This window comes from Hypanus sabinus, chromosome 8 (genome assembly GCF_030144855.1).
Source record: "Hypanus sabinus isolate sHypSab1 chromosome 8, sHypSab1.hap1, whole genome shotgun sequence".
Taxonomy (NCBI): Eukaryota; Metazoa; Chordata; class Chondrichthyes; order Myliobatiformes; family Dasyatidae; genus Hypanus; species Hypanus sabinus.
Window position 1 is genome coordinate 19,744,034 of NC_082713.1, and position 14,032 is coordinate 19,758,065.

General features: G+C 44.8%; 1 protein-coding gene across 2 annotated transcripts in view; it reads right to left on the reverse strand.

Moving 5' to 3' along the window:
- tmem255a (transmembrane protein 255A) overlaps positions 1-13,388 on the reverse strand; it is a 106,485-nt gene extending 93,097 nt beyond the window's left edge. The window contains exons 1-3 of one of the 2 annotated variants that reach the window (XM_059976785.1): positions 13,148-13,385; positions 12,854-12,996; positions 2,023-2,085 (exon numbers count right to left, since the gene is read on the reverse strand). In XM_059976785.1, the coding sequence (XP_059832768.1) occupies positions 2,023-2,085; positions 12,854-12,996; positions 13,148-13,271 (330 nt within the window). In that variant the 5' untranslated portion in view covers positions 13,272-13,385. Of the gene's footprint in view, positions 1-2,022; positions 2,086-12,853; positions 12,997-13,147 lie in introns of both variants that reach the window. The other variant, XM_059976786.1, reaches the window with a different exon arrangement.
- Positions 13,389-14,032: the final 644 nt, after the last annotated feature.

Sequence of the window (14,032 nt, forward strand, 5' to 3'; positions counted from 1 at the left end):
TTCTCAATCTATGCCGAGTTTAAAGCTTAGGTAGAGTCATAGAATACCACAACACAGAAACAGGCCCTTCAGCCCATCTAGTCCATGCCAAACCGTTATTCTGCCTGTTCCTATTGTCCCTCATCCTGATCATAGCCAGCCATACATTTATCCAAATTTCTCTTAAATGTTGAAATCGAACCCATATCCACCAAAACCACCTGCAGCTCACCATCTTCTTGAGTGAAGTCCTCGCAGATTCCCCTTAAATATTTCACATTTAACCTATGACCTCTGGTACTAGTCTCACCCAAGTGGAAAAAGTCCATTTGACTTTACATTATCTATATCACTTATGCCTCTCAAAGCCCAACCCCATGTCCCTGTTATGAGAAGCGGAAATGGGTCAGGCCAGCCAACAGAGCGCCAATCCCCTGTACAGTAGATTGCAGAAGCATTGATGAACTCCAACCATACCACTGACTTCAGAGGACGACAGAGATGGGGGCTCACTGATCGACTGTGCTCCACCGGGAGCTAAGGGCCCAAGTGAAGTCAGTTTACAATTTTGTATACCATCAATTCTCCACTCATCATCCTACTCTCCAGGGAACAAAGTCCTAACCTATCCATGTAACTCTGTTTCTCAAGTCCCAGCAACATCCTTGGAGATCTTCTCTGTACTAGACGGGCAGGGCTACAATGGCGCTTGACAGTGACTCCTTCCAGTTCATCTGCAAAAACAGCTTAATTTCTACCTTTACTGTCTCTCTTTTTCCTTTTCCAGGTGGGTGGGGTTCTGGTGAAGACCCTGACCTAGAGCTGCAGGCAAACTTTGGTTCTTCAGGGTATTAGGAACCTGACCCCCCCCCCCTCCCCGTGGCTCACAACCAGCCAGTTTTTGATATCCCAATGAAGCGGAGTAGAAGACGAGCGGGCTTTCGGAGTTCCTAGGCTTCAGGGCCCTGGGAACGAGCGGATTCTAAGCTGGTGCCACTGACTGAAGCGCTGCGGGAGAGAACAAAACATCGCAAGCAGCAGGTCAGCTCTGAGTCTCTGTCCTCGGCGAACTGCACGCTCTCTCTTTCTCTCACTGGTGGGGGTCAGATTGTTGCCAACACTCGAGTTGAAGAACTCAGGGGGAAAAAGCAAAGCGGCAGACACCATAATCAGTGAGTTGTTTGTCTTAGTTGATCTCCCCTCTCACTGCGAAAGGGGATACCTCCCTGTCCCTTTATTGGGGAGAGAGAGAGAGAGCCTGTGGTATGTCGAATTGTTGGGTGAACGATTAGCTTTCGTTGTACCACAGATCATGGTCTTTATTGGGGCTTTGATATTGCTTGCTTGGTGTGTGAAGGGTGTTTATGCTTTTTTTGCTGAAGTAATGGGGGAGTAGCTGCTACTTGTGGCTGGGAGGGAGGATTAGGGGGGCTTTGGAGTCCTAATGTTTTTACTGTCACTCATTCTTTGGGACACTCTCCTGTTTTTGTGGATGTCTGTGAAGAACAAGAATTTCAGGTTGTATAGTGTTTTCATTCCCCGATATTAAATGGAACTATTGAAATACTAGATCAAACAGCACAGAAACAGGCCCTTCGTCCCATCTATTCCATGCAGAAACTATTTAAACTACCTATTCCCATTGACCTGGACCGGGACCACAGCCCTCCATATCCCTACCGTCCATATTCCTATCCAAACTTTGCTTAAATGTTGAAATCAAGCTCACGTGAACCACTTGTGCTGGCAGCTCGTTCCATACTCTCATGACTCTCTGAGAGTGTCTTTCAGTCTTTACTCTGTACTCTTTCAATCTTATTGATATCTTAACAGAACTATGCTCCTCTCCTTTCAATTCTGCCCCTTTTAGATGTGTAACCAATTCTCATGGGGCAGCAATTGAAGAAATGTGCATTAAAGGGCCAAATCCCCTGATAAATATTCACTCACGTTTACTTTACCGTGCTTTAATGTGGTTGTCAGAAACACACGTACTGGAGCAAATGTGTCTAACACTATTTCAACAGGAAACTGTAAACTCACCATCTGTCGTTTATTTTCAAGTAGATTTGACCCGATCAGTCCCAGAAATGATCCAAAACCAAGCTGTAAGTGATTTAACAGAAAATCCATGAGAAGAATGCTATATGAAAAAATTAGTCAAAACTACAGCTTCAATAATTCTTTCAGGCTAGAAGTCCTGTTGCTATGCATGTTTGCATTCCAAATCAATGACAAAACTAATAGCAAGTAGATAAAAATCTGATTCAGCACAATTCCTAGTGGAAAAAATAGAGAGACATTCATGGTGCAAAGACAATCTGGACAAGTGTGACGTGATACATCTCTTTCGGCAGAGCCTCAGTCGGAGACAAAGTGGCATACAGAAGTGAGACGGATCGGCTGGTTGAGTGGTGTCGCAACAACAACCTTGCACTCAGCATCAGGGAGACCACGGGACTGATTGTGGACTTTAGGAAGGGGAAGCTCAAGGAGTCCTCAGTGAGGAGTCAGTATTGGAAAGGGTGAGCAGCTTCAAGTTCTAGTGTGTCAACATCTCTGGAGACCTTCTGGGCCCAACACAACCAACAGCTCTATTTCATTAAGGGTTTGAGGAGATTTGGTATGTCACCAAAGATTCCAGCAAACTTGTACAGATAAATCGTGGAGAGCATTCTAACTGATTGCATCACTGCCTGGCCACTGCACAGGGTCAGAAAAAACTGCAGAGGGTTGTAAACTCAACCAGCTTCACTATGGCCACTAGCCTCTGCACCACTGCATCTTCAAAAGACAGCATTGTCATTTAAGGAATGTTCTATTTTTATTACTACCATTAGAGAGGAGGTACAGAAGCATGAAGACACATGTTCAATGGCTTAGGAAAAGCTTCTTCCTCTCCACCATCAGATTTCTGAAGAGACAGTGAACCCATGTACAGTTATAGGAGACAGAGTAGATAGTTTTTCTCTCAGGGTGGACGTCACTCTCCCATCCTATCAGATTCTTTCTTCTTCAGCCCTTTCTCTTTCCCACCTATCAGTTTCCAGTTCTCACTTCACCTCCTCTCTCCCCCTCTCACCCACCTTCACCCTCACCTGACTTCACCTATCATCTGCCAGCTTGTTCTCCTTCCCCTCTCTCCCACACCCTTCTCATTCTGGCTTTTACCCATTTTCTTTTCCAGTCCTGACGGAGGCAACTCAGCCTGAAACGTCGACTGTTTATTCCCATCCTTAGATGCTATCCAACCTCCTGAGCTCCCCCAGCATTTTGTGTGTGCTGCTCAAGATTTCCAGCATCTGCAGGATCTCTCTGTTTACGTCAGATTAGGTTTAAGCTGAGAGACGGAAAGTTTAATCAGACTTGTGAGGCAAGGGAGATGGATCAAAGGGATTGGCTTAAGATGGGCTGGACATCATTGGCTGAACGATGGATCCTGTGTTGTACTGTTCTATGTTCTAAGAGGAGACTACACGGCCCATCATATCCATGCTGGCCAACAATAGCACTACTGAAACCAGTTCCTCTTCCCAGTTCTTGCTCAGTGGGCACGCAGGCTACCATAGGACATCCTGGTACTTGTTCAATGCGATGAAGGTTTCTGCTTCAATTGCCATTTCAGCCCAAGTTCCAGCCTGCCAAGGCCATGGGTATTTTTTATCATCAGCTGTCTTCCTATCATAGAACCATAGAGCAGTACAGCATAAAAAATAGGCCTTTCTGCCCATCTAGTCAGTGCTGGAATTGTCTTTGCCTTGTCCCATCTACCTACACTCAGACCACTGTCCTCCATACCCCTCTCTTCCATGTACAGTACCCATCCAAACATCCTTTAAATGTTACAATTGAACGTATCCATCACTTCCTCTGGCAGCAGAGTCCGTTCTCTAAGCAAACTTCCCTCTCAGATTTTCCTTCGATATTTTAACTTTCGCCCTAAAAGTATGACCTTTATTTCTAGTCTCACTGCAACCTGAGGTGAAAAAGCTAGCATGCATTAACCCTATCTATACCCCTCATAATTTTATATACCTCCATAAGGTCGCCTCTCATTTGCCTGTGGTCCAGGGAGTTAAGTCCTAACCTATTCAACCATTCCCTACGACTCAAGTCCTCAAGCTCTGGCAACATCCTTATAAATGTTCTCCGTGCACTTTCAATCTTATTGCTATCTCTCCTGTAGAACTGCACACAATACTCCAAATGATGCTTTGCTAACATTTTATACAACTTCAACATAACATCTCAACTTCTGTACTCTGATTAACGAAGACCAGTGCCAAAAGCTCTGTTTATGACCCCCATCTCCCCGCAATTCTTCCAACTATTTTTATTTTGAATCAGTCAGCCCGTCTGGTAAAGGAAAAATATAATACCTCCACTAATTAGGTGAAGGATCTTTTTAAATAACTACATGGAATAGTCTAACAACCTTCTGCAAATTATGTTTTCCTCTTAAATGCACTCTGATGTCCTGCAGCTCTCTAAAGCAAATGAAAAGAGACGTCCTCATATCTGGTTTTACTTATATTCCATGATTGCTTCACATTACAGATTTTCATAATTTTTCATTTAAAATTCCTGTCCCTCGGATATCGTTCCCACCTGCTACTCTAGGGAAAGAATTAACCCCCAATCAGTCTCCGTTGTGGCCTGAATGAGACTCAAAGGCAGTTCAACGTTAATACCTTCCACTCAGTCACCTAGAACTAAAGAGGGGCTACACTTCAGAAAAATGTTTACAATGCAATGATGTCTTCCACAACATCACGTCATACATTTCAATGACATATGCCTATCTTCCATCTAAAGGTGAGCGTTATTGATAATAAAACATGTAACTACTTCTGATTAGATGTTCTCTACTTATACATTTTCAAAAAGGTTGACAGCAATTTTCAAAGATTGGTTAAAATCTGTGCCAATAATTGGTATCACTGACCTTTACACCATAAGGACCATCAGACATAGGAGCAGAATTAGGCCATTCGGCCCACTGTTATTCCATCATAGTCAATTTATTGCCCATCTCAATTCCATTCACCTGTCTTCTACCAGTAACCTTTGACACCCTTTCTAATCAAGGATCTATCAACTTCCACTTTAAATATACCCAACTACTTGGCCTCCAAAGCCAGCTGTGGCACTGAATTCCACAAATTCACTGCCTTCTGGCTAAAGGAATTCTTCCTCGTCTCTGTTCTAAAGGGGCATCCTTCTATTCTGAGGTTGTGCCCTCTGGTCATAGACCACCCCACCCCCAACTATAGGAATCATCCTCTTCTCCACATACACTTTATCCAGGCCTTTACTGTCTAATTTTAATCAGCGATTAAGAGAGATATTATAGGAGTGAATGGACACAGCGCACTCCACTTCCTTGCTCAGATCACATATCACATAAGCAGCAAAGGGTGCAATTTCTGCCTCCCCACAGGACATCAGATGTTACTAGCTGTCACCAGCCTTCGCAACATACTGCCAAACAGGAACAGCATGGGGTCAGAAAATATCCTACACCTCCCCTCCCTTACTTTTCAGTCTCAGTCCACATCTGTCATATCAGTGGATGTTTCCAGCAGCTTCCTGACAAGAAAAAAGATAATGGAAGGAAAGTCCTGGATTTTAACCCTTGTTAGATTCAGATTCTAATTCAGTTATTTGTCACATGAACATCCTAACGTACAGTGAAATGCGTCATTTGTGTTAACAACGAACACAACCAAGGGTGTGCTGGGGGGCAGCCGCACATTCCGGCACCGACATAGCATGCCCAGCAGAACAACACAACCCACAGCAACAATAACAGCAAGAAAACAACAACAGCGACTCTTTCCCCTCCCCCACTCATACACACAGACAGGCTTCTGACCCCAGGGCAAACCTCCAGAGCAAGTCTTGCTTCCCTACAAGACTACAAAACCAGTTTTAGATTATTCTTATCTAAACAGAAGGATGTACTGGAATTGGAGACGATCCACAGGAGGTTAGTAAGATTGACCCCAGGAATGAATGGGTTAACACATGAGGCACTTTAATGACTCTAGGTAGGCCTTTTTAGAAGAATATGGGGGGGGGGGGTCTCTTTGCCAATCATTGAATATTGAAAGGTCTAGATACAGTGGATGTGGAGAGTGTGGAATGAGCTGCCAGCAGAAAGGTGGCATGAAATATGCATTAAAACAATTTGGAACTGTTTTGCTCACTGTGGTTTCCAGCATTCAGGATTAGAGATATTAGAAATGGCCAGGAGTGAAAATGAAATAAAAATCATTACTTCATCAGTTAGGAATTACTAAGAATTTGAAGGTATCCACAATCATCTGGAATGTTACAATGAAAATGAAGATTTGGAGGATGCATCATTGAAAGCAATATTTGAAGGTAGTCCATTCTCTGCACTAGGCGTCTGGGCTGTTATTGTTCATTTACAGTCAATCAAAAGAATTCAGTGAAGTACACTGAATTAATTCCTCCGGTGATAACTGTTAGGAAATAATATACAGTTTTGTAGTAATGCAAAGGTATTGGTAGTGTTCTAATTTGTTCTGTACTTTATTTAAATGCATAATTTGTTGCTCAGTTAAACAGTAGTTTGTCTTTCTTCATTTCTTTTTAACTATTTCCATGAAACTTTGGTTAATTGGGGCAGCCACTTAATTGGGCCAAACTGTACTGATCCCAGTGTGTCCCAATTAATCAGAATCCACTGTGTATATATGTTACCATATACTACCTTGAGATTCATTTTCTTGCAAGCACTTACAGGAAAAATACAGAAATACAATGGAATTTATGTTAATATATAAAAGAGTCTGGCAAACAACCAATGTGCAAAAGAAGACAAACTGTGCAAATAAAAAATAATGCTGGAAACTTGAGTTGCACAGTAGGGACTCCGTGAAAGTGAGTCTGTAGGTTGAAGAATTAGTTCAGAGTTGTGGTGAATTAAGTAAATCACGCCCTATCAGAAGCCTGATGGTTGAGGGGCAATAACTGTTCCTGAACCTGGTAGTGTGGGACTCAAGGCTTCTGTATCTCCCATTCGACGGTAGTAGTAAGAAGAGAGCATGGCCTGGATACCGATGGTCCTTAACGGTGGATGCACTGCATGTAAATGTACTCAGTGGTGGGGAGTGCTTTGCCTGTGATGGACTGGGCTGTATCCACCATTTATATGACAATAGACAATAGACAATAGGTGCAGAAGTAGACCATTCGGCCCCTCCAGTCTGCACCGCCATTCTGAGATCATGGCTGATCATTCACTATCAATACCCAGTCCCTGCCTTGTCCCCATATCCCTTGATTCCCCTATCCATCAGATATCTATCCAGCTCCTTCTTGAAAGCATCCAGAGAATTGGCCTCCACCGTCTTCCGAGGCAGTGCATTCCACACCTCCACAACTCTCTGGGAGAAGAAGCTCTTCCTCAACTCTGTTTTAAATAACTGACCTCTTATTCTCAATCCATGCCCTCTGGTACTGGACTCTCCCAACATCTGGAACATATTTCCTGCCTCAATCCTATCAAATCCTTTAATTATCTTAAACGTTTCAATCAGATCCCCTATCAATCTCCTTAATTCCAGCGGGTACAAGCCCAATCTCTCCAATCTCTCTGCGTAAGACAGCCCTGCCATCCCAGGAATCAACCTAGTGAATCTACGCTGCACTTCCTCAATTGCCAGAATGTCCTTCCTTAAACCTGGAGACCAAAACTGTACACAATTTTCCAGGTGTGGTCTCACCAGGGCCCTGTACAAATGCAAAAGAACATCCTTGCTCTTGTATTCAATTCCCCTTGTAACAAAGGCCAACATTCCATTGCCCTCTTCACTGCCTGTTGCACTTGCTCATTCACCTTCATTGACTGGTGAACTAGGACTCCTAGGTCTCTTTGCATTTCTCCCTTACCTAACTCGACACCGTTCAGACAATACTCTGCCCTCTTGTTCCTGCTTCCAAAGTGGATAACTTCACATTTATTCACATTGAATGACATCTGCCAAGTATCTGCCCACTCACTCAGCCTATCCAAGTCTCCCTGTATTCTCCTAACGTCCTCTTTGCATGTCACACTGCCACCCAGTTTAGTATCGTCAGCAAACTTGCTGATATAGTTTTCAATGCCCTCATCTAAATCATTGACATAAATCGTAAAGAGCTGTGGTCCCATTACAGAGCCCTGTGGTACCCCACTAGTCACCTCCAGCCAGTCTGAGAAACACCCATTCACTGCTACCCTTTGCTTTCTATCTGCCAACCAGTTTTCTATCCATGTCAATATCCTCCCCCCAATGCCATGAGCTCTGATTTTACTCACCAATCTCCTATGTGGCACCTTATCGAATGCCTTCTGAAAATCTAGGTTCACAACATCCACTGGCTTACCCTCATCTAACATCCTTGTTACACCCTCAAAAAACTCCAACAGATTAGTCAAGCATGATTTGCCCTTGGTAAATCCATGCTGGCTCGGCCTAATCCTATTTCTGCCATCTAGATGTGCCACTATTTCGTCCTTAATAATGGACTCAAGCATCTTCCCCACGACTGACGTTAGGCTAACAGGGCGATAGTTCTCCGTTTTCTCCTTCCCTCCCTTCTTGAAAAGTGGGACAACATTAGCCACTCTCCAATCTTCAGGAACTGATCCTGAATCTAAGGAACATTGGAAAATGATTACCAATGCATCTGCAATTTCCTGAGCCACCTCTTTTAGAACCCTCGGATGCAGACCATCTGGACCCGGGGATTTATTAGCCTTCAGTCCTACCAGTCTACTCATCACAGTTTCTTTCCTAATGTCAATCTGTCTCAATTCCTCTGATATCTTATGACCCTGGCCCATCCATACATCTGGGAGATTGCTTGTGTCCTCCCTGGTGAAGACAGATCTAAAGTATGCATTAAATTCTGTTGCCATTTCCCTGTTTCCCATAACAATTTCTCCCAATTCATTCTTCAAGGGGCCAACATTGTTCTTAACCATCTTCTTTCTCTTCACATAGCTAAAAAAGCTTTTGCTATCCCCTTTTATATTCCTGGCTAGACTGAGCTCATACCTGATTTTTTCTCTCCGTATTGCTTTTTTAGTTAAGATCTGCTGTTCCTTAAAACTTTCCCAATCATCTGTATTCCCACTCATCTTAGCCCTGTCATACTTCTTTTTCTTTAATGCTATACAATCTCTGACTTCCTTTGTCAACCACTGTGGCCCCTTCCCCCTCTTTGAATCCTTCCTTCTCATTGGAATGAACTGCATTTGCATCTTTTGTATTATGCCCAAGAATATCTGCCACTGCTGATCCACTGTCTTTCCTGCCAGGGCATCCGCCCATTTAACTTTGGCCAGCTCATCCCTCATGGCTCCGTAGTCTCCTTTATTTAATTGCAACACTGACACCTCTGATCTGCCCCTATCCCTCTCAAATTGTAGATAAAAACTTATCATGTTATGATCACTACTTCCTAATGGCTCCTTTACTTCAAGATCACTTATCAATTCCTGTTCATTACACATCACCAAGTCCAAAATAGCCTCGTTCCTGGTTGGCTCAAGCACAAGCTGTTCCAAAAATACATCCCTTAGACACTCCACAAACATTTTCTGTAGTCTTTTCTGTTCCTGGGCATTGGTGATTCCATACCAGGCTGCAATGCAACCAGTCAGGATACTCTCCCCTGTACACCTATAGAGGTTTATCAAAGTTTTTGGTGACATGCTAAATAAGTAATTAAATGTGTAACTAAACTACACGAGTGAATCTGCAGATGCTGGAAATAAATAACACAAAACACTGGCAGAACTCAGCAGGCCAGACAGCGTCTATGGGAGGAGGTAGTGACGACGTTTCGGTGAAGGGTTTCGGCCTACGTCATTTGGTTTCTCTAATTTGCTCCCCTCCACAGCCTAAGTCCTGTTTTGATTTCCTAGTTTTGAGCAAAGTAATTGACCTGCTTTTCTGTCTCGAAGTAAGAGAGATGAAGGATCCTGACAAAGGGTCTTGGACTGAAACGTCAACAGCGCTTCTCCTTATAGATGCTGCCTGGCCTGCTGTGTTCCACCAGCATTTTGTGTGTGTTGCTTTTCGCTCTCCTCAATTGCTGCCTCCCCTGCTGAGTTTCTAGCACTTCCTTTTTTTTCACACTGCTGTTTTGCTTTTCAATGTCACAGTTGCCAACTAATCCTGCCTCTCGTAAACTGACTGCTGTGCCACCTCCATCTGCCCTCCCTCATCACATTAATGTGAAATGTTCAATACCTATGGATTCTGAACAGCCTAGCCTGCAACCTCCAATCTTTGACATCATTGCTGGCTTAACTTCCCAATTACTCACCTGTTGTAACTCCTTCTTCCACCCCTTTCCAAATGCTGTTTTCTTATATGATCACAAACCGTGTCCTTGTCAGGCTTGGTGAAAAAAGGCACCTTACCTCTGCATGCATCAGATCCACCACGGCAACCTTCAACCATTGTCTCTTCACCATTAAAATGCTGGCTAAGAGGAGCTGGTTGTCTACCCATCCACCAGTACAAGCCTGTCCCACTTTCTGTAAACTCAAGTGTACTGTAATTGATTACATGGTGTTCTGGCAGATATCACTGATTTCATTCAGCCAATAGGGTGCCTAGGCATCATGAAATCTTCCAATAACCCTTCCATTCCTTCTCCTCATGGTCTGGTTCCCTTTGAACATCAGTGGTAGGAGATCCCATGTTCTAACCACAGAAAAGCAAGTTTCTCCTAAATTCCTTAAAGGATTAATAGTACACTATTTATTAGTTAGGCATTTACCCAATTGTTAAGATAGGATTGCTTGAATCATAAGACCATTTGACATAGCAGCAGAATTAAGCCATTCAGTCCATTGAGTCTGCTCTGCCATTCCATCATGGCTGATTTATTAATCTATCAGTCTCTGCTTTAAATATACTCAATGACTCAGCCTCTACAGCCTTCAGTGGCAATGAATTCCACAAATTCACCACCCTCTAGCTAAAGAAACTTCATCTCTATTCTCAAGGGATGGCCTTCTATTCTGAGGCTGTGCAGACTAGCCCGAGACACTCTCACTCTAGGAAACATCCTCTCCACATCCACTCTATCTAGACCTTTCAATATTCAATAGGTTTCAATAAGATCCCCTTCTTTCTTCTAAACTTCAGAGAATATAGGCCCACTCCTCATATGTTAACCCTTTCATTCCCTTGATCAAGGTGATCTTATTAAAACAGAACATTCTGATTGGATTGGTTGGATGGATGCTGAGAGTGTGTCTCCTCTACTGGAGCACCTAGAATGTCATAAGCTTAGAGTAATGTAGCACAGAAACAGGCCCTTCGGCCCAACTCATTCTCACCATGAAGTCCAACTAAACACAAGAGATCCTGCAGATGCTGGAAATCCAGAGCAACACACACAAAACTGCTGGACAAACCCATCAGGTCAGGCAACATCTACGGAGAGGAATAAACAGTCGACATTTTGAGCCAAGATCCTTCATCAGGACTCATGTCGGCTGCTTATTCCACTCCACCAATACTGCTTGAAGTGCTGATACCCATCTAAGCTGGGCATTTATCCACACTGGGCAAATAAATATTGGTTTCTGCTGCCTTGCGAACCCCCTCCTATCCCCGCCACTCTCTCATATTCCCCTCTCCCATCAAGTGGAACATACAAGAGCTCGATTCTGCTGTTAAAATAACTCTCATGCACTAATAGACGACCTCTTGATCTCCCAGTCCACCTTGTGGTGACTCTTCCACTTTACTTCTCCGCAATGACCGCTCCGTGACTGCAGCCCTGCATTCTGCATAGAGACGGAGAAGTTCTGAAGATGGGTCTCGGCCGGAAACGCCGCTTTTTTGTTCATTTCCACAGACGCTGCCAGAGCTGCTGAACTCCTCCAGCATTTTGCGCGTGTGTTACTTTATATTCTGCATTGTTTGCTTATCACTGCCTCAAATGTAATTTCGTACAGCATGACTGGTCTCAATAGCACGCACCACAAAAGACTGGGTACATGTGACAGTAATAAACCAACACCAATCCGTGTGCCTGTCCTAATGTCTTTTAAATGCCATAATTCTACCTGCCTCAACCACTTCCTTTAGCAGTTCATACCATATACCACCACCCTGTGTGAAGACGTTGTCTCTCAAGCCCCGAATAAATCTTTCCCCTCACACCTTAAACTGATGTCCTGCAGTTTTTTTTAAAATAAAAAAAATATTTCCCAGATTAAAAAATCTGCACATTCACCGTACCTATCCCTCATCATCTCCATGGGGTCGCCCCTCAGCCTCCTGGGCTCCACACAGTAAAGTCCCAGCCTGCCCAACTTCTCTCAGGTCCTGGAGTTCTGGCAACTTTCGGGTGTCTTCTTCGCGCTCCTTCCAGCTTCATTCCTCATTCAACCCGAGTGCGCTTGCACCGGACATAAAGAGTTCAAGGCAAGGCGTTCTAATGGTTAACCCACACTCATCATTTTAGTAACCGCGTCTTCCGCTCCGCCATCAGGTTTCTGAACGGTCCATGAACCCGTGAACATCCCTCTTCTCCACTATTTATGTTTGTGGCTTCTAATCATGTTATTATGTCTGCTGCCACAAAGAGATGGGCTGAAGGAGGTCGGCACTGTGCTGTGTTCTATGTAGAAGCAAGTTTCACACATGTCAGTGATAATAAACCTGATTCTAAAGGAAAACGGCAAGATTGTACCTGTCGTGGCTGCGCAGGTCATCAGACTGAGAGAAAACAACCCGCGCAATAATGACAGTGAACACCGAATGCCGCTGATAATTTCACCCCCCCCCCACCCCCCTTATCGGTCGCACCTTCGTTCAGAGCCGATACTTACAATAACCCCTGGGTAGTATCCCCCGACCGAAACATTCAGGGTCCGAGTGGTGGCTGCCAAGCCCACGGTCAGAATTAACACCGAGGCGATGAGAAGGGCGCCGCTCACCAGTAGAGAGGCTCGCTTCCTTTTATTGAACAGCCCTGCAAAGAGACGGCACTCTTCAGAGCAGAGGCCAGCCGGCAGTGACAGTAATGCAAATTACACCGGGGGGGGGGGGCATTTGTCTGTTCCCGTGGAAGGGGTGCACAGTGGCCGGGGCAGATCTCACCTTGCAGGCTGCCGTTCACCTACCTACTGAGTCGTGCAGTGTTAATCCACTCGCTTGCTGAGTCAGAGAGTGCTGCATACTGAAGCCCGCTGAAGCCTGCGGGCTCACCCCCAGTGCCTCAGGCCGCCGGGAGCGCGCAGCGGGCATGCACGTTGCCCCAGATGGATCAGCGCATCGGGCGACGGCGGCGGCACACCGCACGGTCCGATTCCACCCCGGTTACTGTTTATCGCGCCCGCACTGCCGTGCTGGCCGCTGGCGTGCGCGCATGCGCCGCGGCACAGCGAGCTCCCGGGGCTGAAGCGCTTTGGGACCACTTTTAAGGCAAAATGCAAATGCAAAGAGACATCATCACCTTCCCTTCCTCATTCCCGAGTCCCTGTAGTGGCAGGAATAACCTTCTCCTAATTGCCTTTGCTCATTGAAATTTCCTATCGCTTTGACAGGCCGCTTCAAAATGCTATATTCGCAACAGTAAATACGTTCATTCTTGCACACAGTACTCAGCAAACTAACGGGCTGCCGAATGTTCTATAAATTAAAATCTTAAATGAGAATTGCAATGATTGGCAGAATGGTTGCTACTCATTAAAGGAATAGTACAAATATTCCACAATGCGTTTACTTCAAGCAACTTTATTCCAAGTATTTTTAGTGCAGGGAATGAATCCAGCCATCCAAGGGGTTTAAATATTGTTCTTAGCTCGTGGCGTTGTTTTTCCGGCGCATCCTGATCCTTTCATCCTGATGATGCTCGCACCACGTGCTAGCAAAGGGAATTCCAACTGAGCTGAGGGAACGTGACCTCCGTCCAAGTCCGAGTCTTAGAGGGGAACTTGGAGGTTACAGTGTCCCCACCAGCATCGCTGCTCCGGACCTTGTCTGTGGAAGCGGTCACGGCGCAGCGA